The 21259-nt window shown below is 42.7% G+C and overlaps 1 protein-coding gene across 1 annotated transcript; it reads left to right on the top strand.

Annotated features, from left to right (window-relative positions):
* Positions 1 to 406: 406 nt before the first annotated feature.
* LOC129836333 (protein ELFN1-like) lies at positions 407 to 20487 on the top strand. Its single transcript, XM_055902363.1, has 12 exons — positions 407 to 1582; positions 3569 to 3722; positions 5899 to 6197; positions 6393 to 6504; positions 6935 to 7120; positions 10751 to 10907; positions 11807 to 11978; positions 12180 to 12588; positions 13162 to 13366; positions 14812 to 15044; positions 16224 to 16368; positions 17194 to 20487. The coding sequence occupies exons 1-12, from the start codon at positions 1329 to 1331 to the stop codon at positions 17442 to 17444; spliced, it is 2577 nt and encodes an 858-aa protein (XP_055758338.1). The 5' UTR covers positions 407 to 1328; the 3' UTR covers positions 17445 to 20487.
* Positions 20488 to 21259: the final 772 nt, after the last annotated feature.

Here is a 21259-nt window from a genome sequence, read left to right as displayed (position 1 = left end):
TCAAAAGGGAATTCGATTTTTTCTCTACACAACCTACTCAACATGTATCAAATTAATAAAAAATATATAAATGAAGAAGTCTTGATTGCGTAAGTCTTCACAGCCCCAGAGTTATTGCTTGGTGGAAGCATATTTGGCAGCCATTACAGCTGGGACTCATTTAAAATTAAATTCTACCAACTCTTAGGGCAACATTTACCCATCCTTTTTTGTCAACATTTCTCAAGATCACTAAATGTGTTTGTGTGTCATTGATGGACAGCAATATAGAAACCTTGTTTCTGATGTTCCAGCACATTTAAGTCAGGATGTTGTACATCAGTAGGGGAGAAAACATGTATTCCCTTTTAAGATTTCATTCGTTTGTTTTTTCCCCAATTTTGAAGTTTGTCTGATGTACTCTCTCTCCTTTCTCTCCAGTTTCTGGCCAACCTATGAACCACCAATGAGGAGGCAGGAGAGTAGACAGGGATCCAATCAGGGATGCCGAAGACCAACCATCAAATGGTGAAATAGCCAATCAGATGGGAGGAAAAGAACAGAGCCACACCCAGCCGTCTCCCTGACGACAGTCCCCAGGACCACAGACAAATGTAGTTGCAGAGGCGGGCCTCGTCATCCCTGACTCTCACACACTGTGGAAAACACGGGAAACAAAATGGAGGCTCAGATTGAGATGTCAGTGCATAAATAAAAGGTGCAGAGACTCTGTCCAATGAGCTACGTCAAGGTACTTCCCTCTAACTCTTTTCCGTTCCTCCCGACCAATCAAAGGAGGACCATCCTTCCTCCGGACCAATCAAATGAGGACCATCCTTCCTCCAGACCAATCAGAGAACCATCTCCCCAAAAAACGTTGGTTGGTGCGAGAGAAAAAAACCTCCCCAGTGAATCTGGATAAGCAAAAAAATGTAATGGGTCCGCAAGTCCAAAAAATGTTGGGTCCTTCCTACGGACTAACCTGAGAGAAAGACGAGTGCACACTTTTCCTTTTAAAACCTTTTTGTGTGGGACTAACCTGAGACAAAGACTAGGAACGGCCAGCAAAACTCTCTCCTTCCAACCCTACCCTGCCTTTTACTGCCGAGTGGACTAACAATACAGTGGAGCGCTAACATGGGTAGAGGCTGTATAGCTCTGGAGATCACAGTGCACAAGGTGCTCGTTGGACAGGTTCAACTAGAAGGAGCAGAATACTTTATTAATCCATGCCAGATGGAAATTGGACATTAGTAACAATCTTCATTCTTTACACTTCTCTTCCTCGCAGTGACGCTAACCTGGATAAATAAACTAATCAATAAACAAAAACAACTATAATCAACAACATGGACGTCATCATTAGAACGACAACACAACCCCGAGAGGCGGGGCTTAACAACAGAGTGGGCGGGGTTTCGGTGGCGTTGTCGGCAACCAGTTGGTTTGCCTTCCTCTATGGCTTTGCCCTACTGTCAATCATCCAATTTCCCACGGTGACGGGCGACTGTTGGCTGATTGAGGGGGAGAAGGGCTTCGTGTGGTTGGCTATCTGCAGCCAGAACCAGCCCCCGTATGAAGCTATTCCTGCCCACATCAACAGGTAAGAACCAGCCCCCATATGAAGCTATTCCTGCCCACAACAGCAGGTAAGAACCAGCTCCCATATGAAGCTATCCCTGCCCACAACAACAGGTAAGAACCAGCTCCCATATGAAGCTATTCCTGCCCACAACAACAGGTAAGAACCAGCCCCCTGTATGAAGCTATTCCTGCCCACATCAACAGGTAAGAACCAGCCCCCTGTATGAAGCTATTCCTGCCCACATCAACAGGTAAGAACCAGCCCCCTGTATGAAGCTATTCCTGCCCACATCAACAGGTAAGAACCAGCCCCCTGTATGAAGCTATTCCTGCCCACGTCAACAGGTAAGAACCAGCCCCCATATGAAGCTATTCCTGCCCACGTCAACAGGTAAGAACCAGCCCTGTATGAAGCTATTCCTGCCCACATCAACAGGTAAGAACCAGCCCCCACATGAAGCTATTCCTGCCCACATCAACAGGTAAGAACCAGCCCCTGTATGAAGCTATTCCTGCCCACATCAACAGGTAAGAACCAGCCCCCACATGAAGCTATTCCTGCCCACACCAACAGGTAAGAACCAGCCCCCATATGAAGCTATTCCTGCCCACATCAACAGGTAAGAACCAGCCCCCACATGAAGCTATTCCTGCCCACATCAACAGGTAAGAACCAGCCCCTGTATGAAGCTATCCCTGCCCACAGCAGGTAAGAACCAGCCCCTGTATGAAGCTATCCCTGCCCACAGCAGGTAAGAACCAGCCCCTGTATGAAGCTATCCCTGCCCACAGCAGGTAAGAACCAGCCCCCTGTATGAAGCTATTCCTGCCCACATCAACAGGTAAGAACCAGCCCCTGTATGAAGTTATTCCTGCCCACATCAACAGGTAAGAACCAGCCCCCATATGAAGCTATCCCTGCCCACAGCAGGTAAGAACCAGCCCCCTGTATGAAGCTATTCCTGCCTACATCAACAGGTAAGAACCAGCCCCCTGTATGAAGCTATTCCTGTCCACATCAACAGGTAAGAACCAGCCCCCATATGAAGCTATCCCTGCCCACAACAACAGGTAAGAACCAGCCCTGTATGAAGCTATTCCTGCCCACAACAGGTAAGAACCAGCCCCCATATGAAGCTATCCCTGCCCACATCAACAGGTAAGAACCAGCCCCCTGTATGAAGCTATTCCTGCCCACATCAACAGGTAAGAACCAGCCCCTGTATGAAGCTATCCCTGCCCACAACAGGTAAGCATGACAGCAATAGGGTTGCAAAATTCCAGAGATTCCCGAAATCCTGATTATAATCAGTGATTTTATTTGGTTCATTAAACATAATTTGTGTTATTAATATGTTCTATTATCCCACGTACTGTTCTTGAATGCATGCTCTTATTTTCATTTGATTGAACGCATTTTATTGAATTGCATAAATTTGGATTCCCCAGATTTCCCGTGCTTCTACACCTGCATTGCTTGCTGTTTGGGGTTTTAGGCTGGGTTTCTGTACAGCACTTCGAGATGTTAGCTGATGTACGAAGGGCTATATAAAATAAACTTGATTTGATTTGATTTCCTGCTTATTCCCAACTGATTCCAGGAATATTCCAACCGGGGATTTCTGGATAATCTGGGAAATTTTGGGAAAGTTACGGGAATTTTGCAACCCCAGGCAGACGGCATTGTTGAGGCATTTTGTGTGTCTTATTTTCCTTTTTGTTCGTCTATGTTTACTTCCAGTTAGGTTTAACTAGTTGTCATGTCCCTGAACAAGGCAGTTAACCCACTGTTCCTAGGCCGTCATTGAAAATAAGAATTTGTTCTTTAACTGACTTGCCTAGTTAAATAAATGTAAAAAAAAAAAAAATGTGATTGTTTCACTGTAAATTGCCTTTTAAGAAAAGAAAGCCCTCTATCAACCTGTTGACCTTCGTCAGTTTCTTTTGTAAAGTGTATTTTATTGCAAGTTTAAATGCACTTTAAATAAAAGTCTGCTTTGAACAGCACCATCGTGGACCTGAGGCTCAACGAGAATAAGATCAAGAGTATCCATTTCTCATCGCTCAGCCGCTTTGGGAACCTGACGTACCTCAACCTCACCAAGAATGAGATCTCGTACGTGGAGGATGGAGCCTTCTCGGCCCAGTTCAACCTACAGGTTGGTCCTGAACTTCACAGGGATTCCTGGCGCTCTAGTGAACTATGTAGGGAGAAGTGTGCCATTTGGTACCTTACCCTTCAATCACATTACCTTAACATATGTTACCTTACCTTACGTTACCTTACCTCACGTTACCTCACGTTACTTACCTCACGTTACCTTACCTCACATTACTTACCTCACATTACTTACCTCACGTTACCTTACCTCACGTTACCTCACGTTACTTACCTCGCGTTACCTTACCTCACGTTACCTCACGTTGCCTTACCTTACGTTACCTCACATTACCTTACGTTACCTTACCTCACATTACCTTACCTCATGTTACCTCACTTTACCTTACCTCATGTTACCTTACGTTACCTTACCTTACATCATCTTACCTCACATTACATTACGTTACCTTACCTCACGGTACCTTATCTCACGTTACCTTACCTCACGTTACCTTACCTCACGTTACCTCACGTTACCTTACCTTACCTCACGTTACCTTACGTTACCATGCCTTACCTACATTACCTTACCTCACATTACCGTACGTTACCTTACCTCACGTTACCTTACGTTACCTTACCTCACGGTACCTTACCTCATGTTACCTCACGTTACCATACATTACCTTACCTTACGTTACCTTACCTTACCTCACGGTACCTTACCTCATGTTACCTCACTTTACCATACATTACCTTACCTTGTGTTACCGTACGTCACCTTACCTCAAGTTACCTCACGTTACCTTACCTTATCTTACGTTACCTTACCTTACCTTACCCTACCTTACGTTACCTTATCTTACCATTTCTTACCTTACCCTATCTTACCTTATCTTACCTTTTCTTACTTTACCGTACCTTTCATACCTTACCTTACCCTTTATTGCCCTTTCTTACCTTACCCCACTTACCTTACCTTACCCTTTCTTACCCAACCTTACCTTACCCCACGTATCTTACCTTACCCTTTCTTACCTTACTGGTTCTTACCTTGCCCTACCTCACCTTACCCTTCTTACCTTACCCTTTCTTACCTGACTCATTCTTACCTTACCCTTTTGGACCTTACCTTACCCTTTCTTACCCTACCTTACCCTTTATTACCTTTCTTAGCTTACCCTTTCTTACCCTACCTTGCCATACCCTTTCTTACCTTACTCATCATCACCTTACCCTTTCTTACCTTACCCTTTCTTACCCTACCTTACCCTTTTCTACATTATCATTTCTTACCTTCCCATACCCTTCCCATACCCTTTCTTACCCTACCTTACCATACAATTTCTTACCTTACTCTTTCCTAATCCTGTCTTACCTTACCCTTTCTTACCTTACTCATTATTACCTTACCCTTTCTTACCTTACCCTTTATGACCCTACCTTGCCATACACTTTCTTACCTTACCCTTTCTTGCCTTACCTTACTTTACCCTTTCTTAGCTTCCCCTTTCATACCTTACCGTAATCTTTCCTACCTTCCCCTTTCTTACTTTACCTTCCTACCTCACCTTACCCTTTCATACTTAACCTTACCTTCCTACCTTACCTTACCATGTCTCTCCCCACCTTACCCTTTCTTACCGTACCCTTTCTTACATTACTTTCCTACCTTACATTACCATTTCTTACCTTACCCTTTCTTACCTTACCCTATCTTACCTCACCTTAACCTTTCATACCGTACTCTAACTAACCTTTTCTTACTTTACCCTTTCTTACCCTACCTCACCTTACATTTTCTTACCTTCCCTTAACCTTTCTTACCTTACCCTTTCTTACCTTCCCTTAACCTTTCTTACCTTACCCTTTCTTACCTTACCCTTTCTTACCTTACCTTACCCTTTCTTACCTTACCCTTTCTTACCTTACCTTACCCTTTCTTACCTTACCTTACCCTTTCTTACCTTACCTTACCCTTTCTTACCTTACCTTACCTTACCCTTTCTTACCTTACCCTTTCTTACCTTACCCCTTCGTACCTTACCTTACCCTTTCTTACCTTACCCTTTCGTAACTTACCTTACCCTTTCTTACCTTACCCTTTCTTACCTTACCTTACTCTTTCTTACCTTACCTTACCCTTTCTTACCTTATCCTTTCTTACCTTACCTTACCCTTCCCTACCTTACCCTTCCCTACCTTACCCTTTCTTACCTTATCTTTCTTACCAGGTGCTGCAGTTGGGGTTTAACCGTCTGAGGAACCTAACAGAGGGAATCCTCAGAGGGCTGGGGAAGCTGCAGTACCTCTACCTCCAGGCCAACCTGATCGAGGCGGTCACCCCCAACACCTTTGAGGAGTGTCCTAACATAGAGAACATTGACCTGTCCATGAACAGGATCCAGGTGCTGGACGGAGGCTTGTTTACGGGGCTCGGTAGATTAACCACGTGTGAACTCTACACCAACCCGTTCAACTGCTCCTGTGAGCTGCTGGGATTTCTACGCTGGTTGGCAGTCTTCCCCAACAGGTAAAAAGCACAAGTTGAAGCAAAATGTAATATTCAATCTATTTTCAATGACATGTCAATAAGTATAAGCTATTTATTTCAAAAGTGTTTCACTTTTATTTATTTTTTAAATGTAAATTAAAATGACTTCCTACATTGACTGCCTTGAACTGGATTTGAGCCAAACACTGGTAACCGCCGTGTGTTCCCGACCAGGACCAACGAGAGGATGGTGTGTGATACTCCGGCCGGGTTTTCAGGCTACAGCCTCCTCAGTCAGAACCCCAGGATGCCTGCGAACCGCAACGCTCTGCACATGCTCAATGTGGTCTGTAGACTAACACATATCGTTATTAGTATCCTTTATTTAATAAATCCACCCTAAAATCAACTATCTTTTGGTATTTGTTTCATTTGTCCATTGTTGATATTGTCCCAAAACGTTTTGCTTGTCAGCAATCATGTTTTCAAGATGTGTAAACTTTAAAAATGCAGAAATACATCTGGTATGATGCATGATAGAGTGTTGAGACACTGTAGAACACCATAGTATGTTGTCATAGTAACAGTATATCGTTCATAGCAGTTAGAATACATTACATCATGTTATATTTTATATTCATTGAGTGTGGGAAACGAGCTATACAAATTAATTATTGTTATTGTTCTGATTTTATGATTACTTTTATAAAATATTTGTATGGTTATATTTAGGATGATGATGATGGTGATGATGATGATGATGATTATTATTATAGGTGTGTACCGACGACGGTAGCAACTCTTTGCCGAACATCATTGTTCAGTCCGATTTTACGACCCTCCCACCGTACTCTCCCTGCGGATTGGACGACTGCCCCTCTGGAATGTCCCCGGAGGACCCAATCAGCATCAGCCCCTCCTACCCTGATCTGAACAACAAGCCTAGTATGAAGGTGAAACAGGTGAGCCCCACCTACCCTGATCTGAACAACAAGCCTACTCTCTCTCTTTCGTTCTCTCTCTCTCTTGTTCTCTCTCATCTATCTCTCTCTCTCATTGATCATCTCTCTCTCTCACTCATCTCTCCCTACTCTCTCTCTCTCATTCTCTCTCTCTCTCTCATTAATCAGCTCTCTCTTTCTCTCTCACTCATCTCTCCCTACTCTCTCGCTCTCACTCATCTCCCTCTCTCATCTCTCCCTACTCTCTCTCTCTTTTGTTCTCTTTCATCTATCTATCTCTTTCTCGCTCTCAATTTAATTCAAGGGGCTTTATCGTCACGGGAAACATATGTTGACATTGTCAAAGCAAGTGAAATAGATAATCTACACAAGTGAAATAAACAATAAAAATGAACAGTAAACATTACACGTACAGAAGTTTCAAAAGAATAAAGACATTACAAATGTCATATTATGTATATATACAGTGTGGTAACAATGTACAAATGGTTAAAGTACAAAAGGGGAAATAAATAAGCATAAATATGGGTTGTATTTACAATGGTGTTTGTTCTTCACTGGTTGCCCTTTTCTTGTGACAACAGGTCACAAATCTTGCTGCTGTGATGCACACTGTGGTATTTCACCCAGTAGATATGGGAGTTTATCAAAATTGGCTTTGTTTTCGAATTCTTTGTGGATCTGTGTAATCTGAAGGAAATATGTGTCTCTAATATGGTCATACATTGGGCAGGAGGTTAGGAAGTGCAGCTCAGTTTCCACCTCATTTTGTGGGCAGTGTGCACATAGCCTGTCTTCGCTTGAGAGCCAAGTCTGCCTACGGCGGCCTTTCTCAATAGCAAGGCTATGCTCACTGAGTCTGTACATAGTCAAAGCTTTTCATACGTTTGGGTCAGTCACAGTGGTCAGGTATTCTGCCACGGTGTACTCTCTATTTAGGGCCAAATAGCATTTTAGTTTGCTCTGTTTTTTTGTTAATTAATTCCAATGTATCAAGTAATTATCTTTTTGTTTTCTCATGATTTGGTTGGGTCTAATTGTGCTGTTGTCCTGGGTCTCTGTGGGTTGTGTTTGTGTTTGTGAACAGAGCCCTAGGACCAGCTTGCTTAGGGGACTCTTCTCCAGGTTCATCTCTCTGTAGGGGATGGCTTTGTTATAGAAGGTTTGGGAATCGCTTCCTTTTAGGTGGTTGTAGAATTGAATGGCTCTTTTCTGGATTTTGATCATTAGCGGGTATCGGCCTAATTCTGCTCTGCATGCATTATTTGGTGTTCTGTGTTGTACACTGATGTCAGCGATTGTGTGCAGATATGTAGCGGAGTCAGGCGTAGGACACAGGTGTTGAGCAACACAACGGAGTTTACTCAAAATACAAGTAAAATTTCACATAGGAAATATAACAAGCACACTAGCACATACAACAATCACTAACGACACAAACAATCACGGACAGAACAGAAATGTATGCCAGAGGGTTAAATAGGGAACATGATAGGGGAATTGAAACCAGGTGTGTGTAATACAGACAAAACAAAACGAAACTGAAACATGGATCGGTGGTGACTAGAAGGGCCGACTTCGGCGGAAGTCGTGACAACTGAGGATATTTTTGCAGAATTCTGCATGCAGTCTCAATTTGGTGTTTGTCCCATTTTGTGAATTCTTGGTTGGTGAGCGGACCCCAGACATCACAACCATAATGGGCAATGGGTTCTATGACTGATTCAAGTATTTTTAGCCAGATCCTAATTGGTATGTTGAATTTTATGTTCCTTTTGATGGCCCTTCTTGCCATGTCTCTCAGATCGTTCACAGCTTTGTGGAAGTTACCTGTGGCGCTGATGTTTAGGCCAAGGTATGTATAGTTTTTTTGTGTGCTCTAGGGCAACGGTGTCGAGATAAAATTTGTATTTGTGGTCCTGGCGACTGGACCTTTTTTGGAAAACCAATATTTTGGTCTTACTGAGATTTACTGTCAGGGCCCAGGTCTGACAGAACCTGTGCAGAATATCTAGGTGTTGCTGTATGCCCTCCTTGGTTGGTGACAGAGGCATCAGATCATCAGCAAACAGTAGACATTTGACTTGAGATTCTAGTAGGGTGAGGCCGGGTGCTGCAGACTTTTCTAGTGCCCTCGACAATTAATTGATATATATGTTGAAGAGGGTGGGGCTTAAGCTGCATCCCTGTCTCACCCCACGGCCCTGTGGGAAGAAATATGTGTGTTTTTTGCCTATTTTAACCGCACACTTGTTGTTTGTGTACATAGATTTTATAAGGTCGTATGTTTTACCTCCGACGCCACTTTCCATCAATTTGTATAGCAGACCCTCATGCCAAATTAAGTCGAAGGCTTTTTTGAAATCAACAAAGCATGAGAAGACTTTGCCTTTGTTTTGGTTTGTTTGTTTTTCAGTTAGGTCATGGTCTGTTGTACGGTAATTTGGTAAAAAGCCAATTTGACATTTGCTCAGTACATTGTTTTCACTGAGGAAATGTACGAGTCTGCTGTTAATGATAATGCAGAGAATTTTCCCAAGGTTGCTGTTGACGCATATCCCACGGTAGTTATTGGGGTCAAATTTGTCTCCACTTTTGTGGATTGGGGTGATCAGTCCTTGGTTCCAAATATTGGGGAAGATGCCAGAGCTGAAGATGATGTTAAAGAGTTTTAGTATAGCCAGTTAGAATTTGTTGTCTGTATATTTGATCATTTAATTGAGAACACCATCAACACCACAGGCCTTTTTGGTTGGAGGGTTTGTATTTTGTCCTGTAGTACATTCAAGGTAAATGGAGAATTCAGTGGGTTCTGGTACACTTTAATAGTTGATTCTAAGATTTGTATTTGATCATGTATATGTTTTTGCTGTTTGTTCTTTGTTATAGAGATAAAAAGTTTGGAGAAGTGGTTTATACATACATCTCCATTTTAGATAGATAACTCTTTGTGTTGTTGTTTTAGTGTTTTCCAATTTTCCCAGAATTGGTTAGAGTCTATGGATTCTTCAGTTACTTTGAGCTGATTTCTGACGTGCTGTTTCTTCGTTCTCCGTAGTGTATTTCTGTATTGTTTTAGTGATTCACCACAGTGAAGGTGTAGACTCAGGTTCTCTGTTGTGTCTTACTCAGGTTTTCCGGGTCTCTGTGTTTTTGGTTGGACAAGTTTCTCAATTTCTTTCTTAGATTTTTCCATTCTTCATCAAATCATTTGTCCTTGTTGTTCATTTTCTTCAGTTTTCTATTTGAGATGTTTCGATTTGATAGAGAAGCTGAGAGGTCAAATATAAGATTTTCTACTGACAAGTTTACACATTCACTATTACAGTGGAACATTTTACCCAGGAAATTGTCTGAAAGGGACTGAATTTGTTGTTGCCTAATAGTTTTTTGTTAGTTAGTTTCCAAACTATATTCCTTCCATCTATAGCATTTCTTAATGTTACTCAGTTCCTTTGGCTTTGATGCCTCATGATTGAGTATTGCTCTGTTCAAGTAGACTGTGATTTTGGTGTGGTCTGGTAGAGGGCTCTCTCTACTCTCACTCTCTCTTTCAATCTCTCTACTCTCTCTCTCTCTCTCTCTCTCTCTCTCTCTCTCTCTCCCTACTCTCTCTCTCTCTCTCTCTAGACCTCCCACACCTCAGCAGTGATCACGGTCCAGATCCCTCACCCCTTCAGTAAGATGTACATCCTGGTCCTCTACAACAACAGTTTCTTCACTGACATTCAGAACCTGAAGAACCACAAGGAAGAGATTGAACTGAACAACCTGAAAGCCCACACGGGTAGGACATAGTTTCAATCATCCCTACCAACCGTGTGTGTGTGTGTGTGTGTGTGTGTGTGTGTGTGTGTGTGTGTGTGTGTGTGTGTGTGTGTGTGTGTGTGTGTGTGTGTGTGTGTGTGTGTGTGTGTGTGTGTGTGTGTGTGTGTGAGACAATGTCTGCATACTAAATGGCATCATGTAATATCCTATGCAGTTATATATCAATATAATGTCATGTAAGTTACTCTCTCTCTTTCTCTCCCCCTACCCCCTCTCGCTCACTTCTCCCTCCCTCTCTACTTTCTCCGTCCCTCCCTCTCTCTCTCCCTTCCCCCTCTCTCTGTCCTTCTCTCTCTCTCTCCCTCCCCTTCTCCCTCCCTCCCTCTCTCTCTCCCTTTCCCCTCCCTACCTCTCTCTCTCTGTCCCTCCCTCCCTCCCTACCTTCTCCGTCCCTCCCTCTCTCTCCCTTCCTCCTCCCTCCCTCCCTACCTTCTCCGTCCCTCCCTCTCTCTCCCTTCCTCCTCCCTCCCTCTCTCTCCGTCACTCCCTCCCTCTCTCCCTACCTTCTCCGTCCCTACCTCCCTCTCTCTCTCCCTTCCCCCTCCCTCCCTCTCTCCGTCCCTCCCTCCCTACCTCCTCTGTCCTTCCCTTTCCCTTCTCCCTCCCTCCCTCTCTCTCTCTCTCCCTCCCTCCCCCGCTCTCTCTCTCTCCCCTTCTCCCCTCCCTCCCTCTCTCTCTCCCTCCCTCCCCTTCTCCCCTCTCTCTCCCTCCCCTTCTCCTCTCTCTCTCTCCCTCCCTCTCTGTCTCCCTCCCCTTCTCTCTCCCTCCCTCTCTCCCTCCCCTTCTCTCCCCTCTCTCTCTCCCTCCCTCCCCTTCTCCTTCCCCCTCTCTCTCTCTCTCTCTCTCTCTCTCTCTCAGACTACACCTACTGCGTCGTGTCCATAAGAAACCAGCTCCGTTATAACCACACCTGTCTGTCCATCTCCACCGGGAGGAAGGCAGGTCTGGAGAGGACCTCCAACGACTCCTCTGCTACCCACTACATCATGACTATACTGGGCAGTCTCTTCAGCATGGTCCTGATACTAGGGTTAGTCTTCCACAGACAGGAAGAGTCAGCACTTACTTCATTACAATTCCAATGCAGTCTGTTGTTTAGTCACGGTAATATGGAGAGTTCAGAGGCAAACACAATGATTTAAATGCGGGAAAAAAATCGGAAATGAGAAAATGATTAATGATCAAATTTTCCCCATTTCGAAAATGGTTTCATAAAATATTCTTCTTCTAGTTTTGTGTTCCACTGCCTGAGGAAGAAGAGGCAGCGAGACGAGAAGAACAAGAAGATTGGAAAGATACAGAAGAGCCTGATGGAGCTGAAATACGGCGCTGACCTGGAGGGTGGTGGAGGAACAGGAGGAGGGGGGTCCATCTCTCAGCTATCCCAGAAACAGATGCTCTCGGCTGGGGAGAGTCTCACGCGGATGCCCTACCTTCCCCAGGGTGGAACCTGTGAGATGGACCAGTACAATCTACAGGAGATCATTGATACTCCAAAGGCAGCGAAAGGGAACTATATTGAAGTGCGAGGAACTGTGGGCGACCTGCCGGACCGGAGGGAGAGGGAGAGGGAACGAGAGCGGGAACGAGAGAGGGAGAGAGAGAGGGAATGTAGTCTCTCTCCACAAGACAACCCTCAGGTAACCTGTTCATTTGATGCTGTACTGTGGCTGCACTGTGGCTACACTGTGGCTGTACTGTGGCTGTACTGTGGCTGTACTGTGGCTACACTGTGACTGTACTGTGGCTGCACTGTGGCTGTACCGTGGCTGCACCGTGGCTGTACCGTGGCTGCACCGTGGCTGTACTGTGGCTGTACTGTGGCTACACTGTGGCTACACTGTGGCTGCACTGTGGCTGCATTGTGGCTGTAATGTGGCTGTTCTGTGGCTACACTGTGGCTACGCTGTGGCTGCGCTGTGGCTGCGCTGTGGCTGCGCTGTGGCTGCGCTGTGGCTGCGCTGTGGCTGCACTGTGGCTACGCTGTGGCTGTACTGTGGCTGCACTGTGGATGAACTCTTCCAGTCTGTACAACCTAGTGTGTGTATTGGAGGAGGATACAGCAGAATCCCATCTCCTGAGGATTAATAAAGTATTCTTCTTCTTCATCCTTTTCTTCCTCCTCCTCCTCTTCCTCCTCAGGATACAGCAGAATCCCATCTCCTGAGGATTAATAAAGCATTCTTCCGCCTTGTCTTCCTCCTCCTCCTCAGGGTTCAGTAGCAGAGATCTCCACCATCGCCTCAGAGGTGGACAAGGTGAACCAGATCATCAACAACTGTATTGATGTCCTCAAGTCAGAGTCTACGTCGTTCCAGGGGGTCAAGTCGGGCTCTGTGTCGACCGCTGAACCCCAACTAGAGCTGATCTCAGACCAGCCACAGAGACAGTCAGGCTTCCTGTCACCGCAGTATAAAGGTACTGTCATTACAGTGTATACACACACCTGTCCACCCGTCTGTATCTTTTGAACCCCAACTAGAGCTGATCTCAGACCAGCCACAGAGACAGTCAGGGTTCCTGTCACCGCAGTATAAAGGTACTGTCATTACAGTGTATACACACACCTGTCCACCCGTCTGTATCTTTTGAACCCCAACTAGAGCTGATCTCAGACCAGCCACAGAGACAGTCAGGGTTCCTGTCACCGCAGTATAAAGGTACTGTCATTACAGTGTAAACACACACCCGTCCATCCGTCCGTCCGTATCTTTTTTTATTTTTCATTTAACCTTTATTTAACTAGGCAAGTCAGTTAAGAACAAATTCTTATTAACAATGACGGCCTACACCCGGCCACACCCGGACAACGCTGGGCCAATTGTGCACCGCCCTCTCTGTCTATCTGTCTGTTGATTGGTCAGTCGGTCGGTCTCTTCACTCTATCTAAAAAATTTTAAATCAAAATAAACCGATTCACTTTGATATGAAGGAGGCAGTGATCTACCACCAGCCTCAATGTCCACCTGTTATATCTGAATTATTGTAAATGTTATTACTTATTAAATGTTATAACTTATTACATGTTATAACTTATTAAATGTTATAACTTATTAAATGTTACAACGTATTAAATGGTATAACTTATTACATGTTATAACGTATTAAATGTTATAACTTATTACATGTTATAACGTATTACATGTTATAACTTATTAAATGTTATAACTTATTAAATGTTAACTTATTAAATGTTATACCGTATTAATTGTTATAACTTATTAAATGTTATAACTTATTAAATGTTATAACTTATTAAATGTTAACTTATTAAATGTTATACCGTATTAATTGTTATAACTTATTAAATGTTATAACTTATTACATGTTATAACTTATTAAATGTTATAACTTATTAAATGTTATACCTTATTAAATGTTAACTTATTAAATGTTAAATGTTATAACTTATTAAATGTTATAACTTATTAAATGTTACACCGTATTAAATGTTATAACTTATTAAATGTTATACCGTATTAAATGCTATAACTTATTAAATGCTATAACTTATTAAATGTTATAACTTATTAAATGTTATAACTTATTAAATGTTATAACTTATTACATGTTATAACTTATTAAATGTTATAACTTATTAAATGTTATACCGTATTAAATGTTAAATGTTATAACTTATTAAATGTTATAACTTATTAAATGTTATACCGTATTAAATGTTAAATGTTATAACTTATTAAATGTTATAACTTATTAAATGTTATAACTTATTAAATGTTATAACTTATGTGTTAGAACGTATTATTATTACTTTTTACTTTGCTCTTTGAGATTATTATCATAATGAAAAACGCTTTACAAATGTACCAAATTATTAATATTTATTAATATTATGATTGAAGGAGGTTACCACCACCCTCTCCAGAGACACCACAGTATGGAAGCTCCGTCCAAACGACCTTCGACCTCCTCCAGCGGGTCCGTCCGCTCCCCGCGCACCTTCCGCTCCGACGGGCCGTACCGGGGAACCTCTGAGACCAAGTACATCGAGAAGACCTCGCCGACCGGAACCACCGACGACACCGTCCTCACCGTGACGCCCGCCGCCGCCATCTTACGAGCAGAGGCTCAGAAGGTATTGTACCGTGTGTGTGTGTGTGTGTGTGTGTGCGTGTGTGCGTGTGTGCGTGTGTGTGTGTGTGTGTGTGTGTGTGTGTGTGTGTGTGTGTGTGTGTGTGTGTGTGTGTGTACTAACCTTCTATATATATATATATATATATGTTTTTCATTTTTGGCTAAAAACTTTTTTAAATCATTTTTATTTGAAAGAAATTAAGTTGCTGCTCATGTCACTACAAAGCTTTGTGATTGATAATGTAACTGTTTATAACTGTAACTGAAAACAAATAGAAGTGCTCGACAAAACAAATGTATTACATGTGTTATATCATCATAATAATAATAGATTTGTTTTATACAGCTCTTTTTATTATACAGATCATCTCAAAGATGCTTAAAACCACAAACCAAAAGTACATGTAGTTATCGGGCTCGACAATGGTCTTCAATTATAATAGTAGTATTACAGTAATATTAATATAGTATAGTGATAGGATAACTGCATAGTAGTATTACAGTAGTATTAATATAGTATAGTGATAGGATAACTGCATAGTAGTATTACAGTAGTATTAATATAGTATAGTGATAACTACATAGTAGTATTACAGTAGTATTAATATAGTATAGTGATAACCACATAGTAGTATCACAGTAGTATAAATATCAGTTAGCGATAGGATAACCACATAGCAGCACTACAGTAGTATTAATATAGTATAATGATAGGATAACTACATAGTAGTATTACAGTAGTATTGATATAGTATAGTGATAACTACATAGTAGTATTACAGTAGTATTAATACAGTATAGTGATAACTACATAGTAATATCACAGTAGTATTGATATAGTATAGTGATAACTACATAGTAGTATTACAGTAGTATTAATACAGTATAGTGATAACTACATAGTAGTATTACAGTAGTATTAATACAGTATAGTGATAACTACATAGTAGTATTACAGTAGTATTAATACAGTATAGTGATAACCACATAGTAGTATTAATACAGTATAGTGATAACTACATAGTAGTATTAATACAGTATAGTGATAACTACATAGTAGTATTACAGTAGTATTAATACAGTATAGTGATAACTACATAGTAGTATTACAGTAGTATTAGTTTAGTGGATAACTACATAGTAGTATTATGATATGAGTTATTGTTATTTGTATTATAAGGTCCGACAGTACAAGGAGCAGCGCCACTCGTACCCGGGCCCCCAACACCCCCTCCCTGACTCTGAGGAGCTAGAGGAACTCAGTAGCAGGAAACCCTCTTCCATCCTGGAACCCCTCACCCTGGGGCGGCACCCCAGAGACCTAGGTAACACTGATTGATTGGTTGATTGGTTGGTTGGTTGGTTGGTTGGTTGATTGATTGGTTGGTTGATTGGTTGATTGATTGGTTGATTGGTTGGTTGATTGGTTGGTTGATTGATTGGTTGGTTGGTTGGTTGGTTGATTGATTGGTCGGTTGGTCGGTTGGTTAGTTGATTGGTTGGTTGGTTGATTGGTCAGTTGGTTGATTGGTCGGTTGGTGGTGGTTCGGTCAGTTGGTGATTGGTTGGTTGATTGGTTGATTAGTTGGTTTGTTGGTGGATGGATGATCGGCAAATTGGTTGGTTAGTTGATTGGTTGGTGATTAGTTGATTAGTTGGATGATCGGATGATCGGATGATCGGTCAATTGGTTGGTTGGATGATCGGTCAGTTGGTTGGTTGGCGGTTGATTGGTCGGTTGGTGGATTAATTGGTTGGTTGGTTGATTGGTTGGTTAGTTGGTTGGTTGGTTGGTTGATGCTTGATTGGTCGGTTGGTGGATTGATTGGTTGGTGGTTTGGTTGGTTGGTGACTGGTCAGTTAGTTTGTTGATTGGTTGGTTGGTCGGTTGATTGGTCGGTTAGTTGGTTGGTTGGTTGGTTGGTTGGTTGATTGGTTGGTTGAATGATTGATTGGTGGGTTGGTTGGTTGGTTGGTTGGTTGGTTGATTGGTTGGTTGAATGATTGATTGGTGGGTTGGTTGGTTTGTTGATTGGTTGGATGGCTGGCTGGTTGGTTGATTGATTAATTGACTGTGTGTATACACTGAGGTTGACAAACCAATTTCCTCTCAGGGATGAATAACGTGTTGTTCTAATGTCTGATCTTAGCCTACGCCCAGCTGTCCCCGCAGTACCACAACCTGAGCTATGAGTCCAGTCCGGAGTACTCCTGCACCCCGTCGCTAGGGATCTGGGAGAGGTTTAAGCTCCATCGGAAGAGACACAGAGATGAGGAATACGGGGAAGAATACATGGCGGCGGGACACGCGCTGAGGAGGAGTTTGCAGGTCGCCAAGGACGAGGATCTGCACGACATACTGGACTACTGGAAAGGTGTCTCGGCACAGCAGAAGTCGTGAAGCGGCTGGTGTCGTGATGTGATGAGGCTCTGGCACTACTTGGGCATAAAGGAGGACGGAGGTCGTATGGAGACTATAAGGGCTCTATTCCACCGGGAAACATGAAGCGTTACAGATTCCGCCATTCATTTCTGATTGACAGCGTTTCACCGTCTCCGCTGAAGCAGGGACAGCTAAGTTTCAATCTGTACAGCTGAACACACGCACGCGCACACACACGCGCGCACACACACGCGCGCACACACACGCGCGCACGCGCACACACACACACACACACACACACACACACACACACACACACACACACACACACACACACACACACACACACACACACACACACACACACACACACACACACACACACACACACACACCTCTCTCTGCTTTAAAAAAACATGGACCAAAATGAAATGAATACGATTTAAAAACAACGAATGAAGATCTTGATTAAAAATACATTATTTTTTAACAGAAGATCAAGAGAAATTATTATTATGACTATTTCTCCCTTCTATGTAGCTGTTTCTACTAAAACTAGGGTTTGGATGAACACAACAAAAAATAAACACAACAAACACAAGATATTATATGGACTGGTGGTACGCTACAGTGTATGTGCCAAATCAACAAGGGTCTCACATAGCACCTTCTTGTCCCCATATACCCTGGCTGGGTCTCAGATGACAGCACCTTCTTCCCGAGAAGAAGGGAACAGAGTGGGATTTGAGACGCAGAACCGAGGAGAACCGTAGAGGAGAACCGTAGAGGAGAACCGTAGAACACTGTATAAACCTCTCTCCCGCCTCATCACTCTTTTATACATATTAAACAAGTTAGAATAAGAATGTGATTCTTACTATTGTTATTGTTATTAATATTATCATTGCTATTATTTGAATATCGCATGGCTATGTCCTGTGACAGTGACTATTGTTGTGACTTTCGAGAAAAGAAGAAACTCAAAATGGCCGTCGCACAACCTTATTACAAAATGTCCGCAGACGAACAACCTCGACGAAGACAGACATTTCGTGATCTCTTCTTCTTCTTTTTACCAGAGGACTCTTTCTCTCTTCCTTAAGGAACACTATTTTCCTCCGCTAACAGACTCTTATTTGGAAACGTTCCTTGACGTATTACACGGGGGGACTTTTATTGTGAAACTACAAAAAAGGGGGGGAATGATCTTGTTCAGAAGAAAGAGAAAAAGCTCTATATTTGCATAAAAATATGTCTTGTTAGTTAGTTAGCTAGTTAGTGTGTTTCTACCGAGGGGATTTGAAAACCTTCTTTGAGACTTTGAGAGACCAGCTCCAAACTGACCTAACCTGCAGTACGTTTTTGATTTTGAAATCCTACCAATCTCTAACGAATGTCTTCAAGTCCCTAACGTGGATGATTACTGCACTGTTCAAAATCAGAAAACGTCTCTTAACTCTAAAAACGCCCTCCCTGAAAACACTGTAGCCTACAACTCCCAGATTCATTTTTTTTTTTACCCACAATTCCTCTCTCTTGTCCCTTCCTTGTCCCTCCCCCAATCCCCGTAGTTCCTCCCTCCCAGTCCCCATCCTCAGTTGAGTTCTAGTTCTGCCAAATCACAACTCAAACGGCACAATACGGACCGACCGGCCGACTGTCATCGAATCTCCCCGTACCTCAACCCAAATCATTCTATGACCAAAGTGCTGTGGTAGCAGAAGTTCCCAGACGTCCTTCTAGCCCAGTCTGTCCCCAAACACCCTGGCTGGGGCTCAGATGACAGCCTGTTTCCTATATAGTTACAACAACCTTTTCATTCGTTAGTTTGGTTGCTGCTATTTATTTATTTTTACCATTTTATAGCAGCCCTCGGTTTCCATGGATACAGCTCCTGGTTTCCATGGATGCTGGGACACAGGAAGTGGAATCACGTGCACTATATAGGGAACGGGGTGCCATATGGGGCGTATCCATATCTACACACCTACTACAGGAGATGAATGTATTTCTTCTTTACATAATGAAAAGTAAACGGCAGCTGATACTGATCCTGCTGACAGATACCGTTTTGTAATTCTCTCTCTTTCTCTCCCTCTGTCTGTCTCTCTCTTCCTCTCTCTCTCTTCCTCTGTCTCTCTCTCTCTTCCTCTGTGTCTGTTTCTCTCTCTTCCTCTCTCTCTGTCTGTCTCTCTCTCTCTCTCTTCCTCTCTGTCTGTTTCTTTCTCTCTCTCTTCCTCTCTGTCTGTTTCGTTCTCTCTCTCTTCCTCTCTGTCTTTCTCTCTCTCTGTCTCTCTCTCTCTTCCTCTGCTTCTCTCTCTTTATTTCTCTCTGATACACTGTATATTGATCTGATCATGATGTATTGATTGATTGATATTGATATCTTATGATCTGATCATGATGTATTGATTGATTGATATTGACACCTTATATGATCTGATCATGATGTATTTATTGATTGATTTATTGATTGACTGCTTATATGTGCTTAAATCATTTAGCCCTGTTAACTAAACAGCCTTATACAGTTGTTATTTTCTTGGTGTGTAAATGACAATTTGAAGTTTTCACTTCATCTTTCGATGGTTTTCTCAACCATATTTTTCTAAATGCTACACAAAGATTCTTCTTAAAGCCTCACACAAAGCTGTTTCTTTAAATAGCAGGTATCTAAATGTACGTAGTAAACTAATCCGTTTGTTGGTTAGATTGCTGTTTTGTGTTGCTTTCTTTTTTTTAAATAATGCATTTTTTTGTAGCAGCCCTTGGTATCCATGGATACCGCTGGGTGACAAAAAGTAGAAACATTGTGTAAAGGATGACAAGAGAAGAAGAAGGAGAAGGGAAGGAGGAGCAACTCGCTATTGGACAGTGTGCATTCTGGGTAAACAGGAAACAGAGACTGACAGTGTGTTCTGTGGTTGTGTTGCGTTTCCTGCTTGCGACATGACGGCGAGAGAGAGAGAGACGTGGTCACCACAACGATCTCTGAGATTCCGGAGTCTTCTCCTTGGTCTGTCGGAGATGAACATGAAGCACAATAAAACGTCTTTCCTTCCCTGTTCTTCTTCTTTTCCTGTAGAACGAACGGAGAATGAAAAGGAGGGGATTGTGGAGAGGGAGTGAAAGAGATGAATGAAGAAAGAGCGGGAGTGTGTGATGATGCATGTTGAGAAAAGAGAGAGTAAGAGAGAGAGAGGAGGAGGAAAGAGAGAGAGAGTGAGAGAGAGAGAGAGAGAAGGAGGAAAGAGAGAGAGAGTGAGAGAGAGAGAGAGAGAGAGAGAGGAGGAGGAAAGAGAGAGAGAGAGAGAGAGAGAGAGAGAGAGAGAGAGAGAGAGAGATAGAGAAGGAGGAAAGAGAGAGAGAGAGACGGAGGAAAGAGCCAGGAGAAAATCTGAAAAACAGAGATGGTCGACAGGTCATTCTCTTACATCAGATAGCACTGATCTGTCTCGTATCAAAGCGTAATGGGAGAGATTAAATGGAGTCCGGCTACAATGTGCTGTCTGACATTCCCAAATATTACCCCGGTGACATCGTCTGCCGAACCCCGTTTCATCCTCAAAACAGGCTGCATGAATCGAAGCTAAAACATCTGTTCATAATGCTGAGGTTTGTTCTGGTGAACAACTCCCACTATTTGACATCCATTTGAGTTTTGTACTTCAACTTCAACAAGCAGCATTTGGATTGACAATGTGTTACGAAAGCTAGCTTAAATGTGTCCAACATTAGCTTGCTAGCTGAGCCATTTGGATTGACAATGTGTAGGAAAGCTAGCTTAAATGTGTCCAACATTAGCTTGCTAGCTGAGCCATTTGGATTGACAA

Source organism: Salvelinus fontinalis, chromosome 37 (genome assembly GCF_029448725.1).
Source record: "Salvelinus fontinalis isolate EN_2023a chromosome 37, ASM2944872v1, whole genome shotgun sequence".
In the NCBI taxonomy this organism is placed as follows: domain Eukaryota; kingdom Metazoa; phylum Chordata; class Actinopteri; order Salmoniformes; family Salmonidae; genus Salvelinus; species Salvelinus fontinalis.
The sequence above is the reverse complement of the archived record's forward strand: the minus strand, read 5'-3'. Positions and strand labels throughout refer to the sequence as shown.

What these genes read in the sequence shown, in the direction of transcription:
- LOC129836333 (XM_055902363.1), top strand. Translation starts at nt 1,329, where the DNA reads ATGGACGTCATCATTAGAACGACAACACAACCCCGAGAGGCGGGGCTT. An exon ending in TTGGCAGTCTTCCCCAACAG is followed by an intron (nt 6,198 to 6,392) that starts GTAAAAAGCACA and finishes GTTCCCGACCAG; the next exon opens with GACCAACGAGAGGATGGTGT. An exon ending in CTCCACAAGACAACCCTCAG is followed by an intron (nt 12,589 to 13,161) that starts GTAACCTGTTCA and finishes CCTCCTCCTCAG; the next exon opens with GGTTCAGTAGCAGAGATCTC.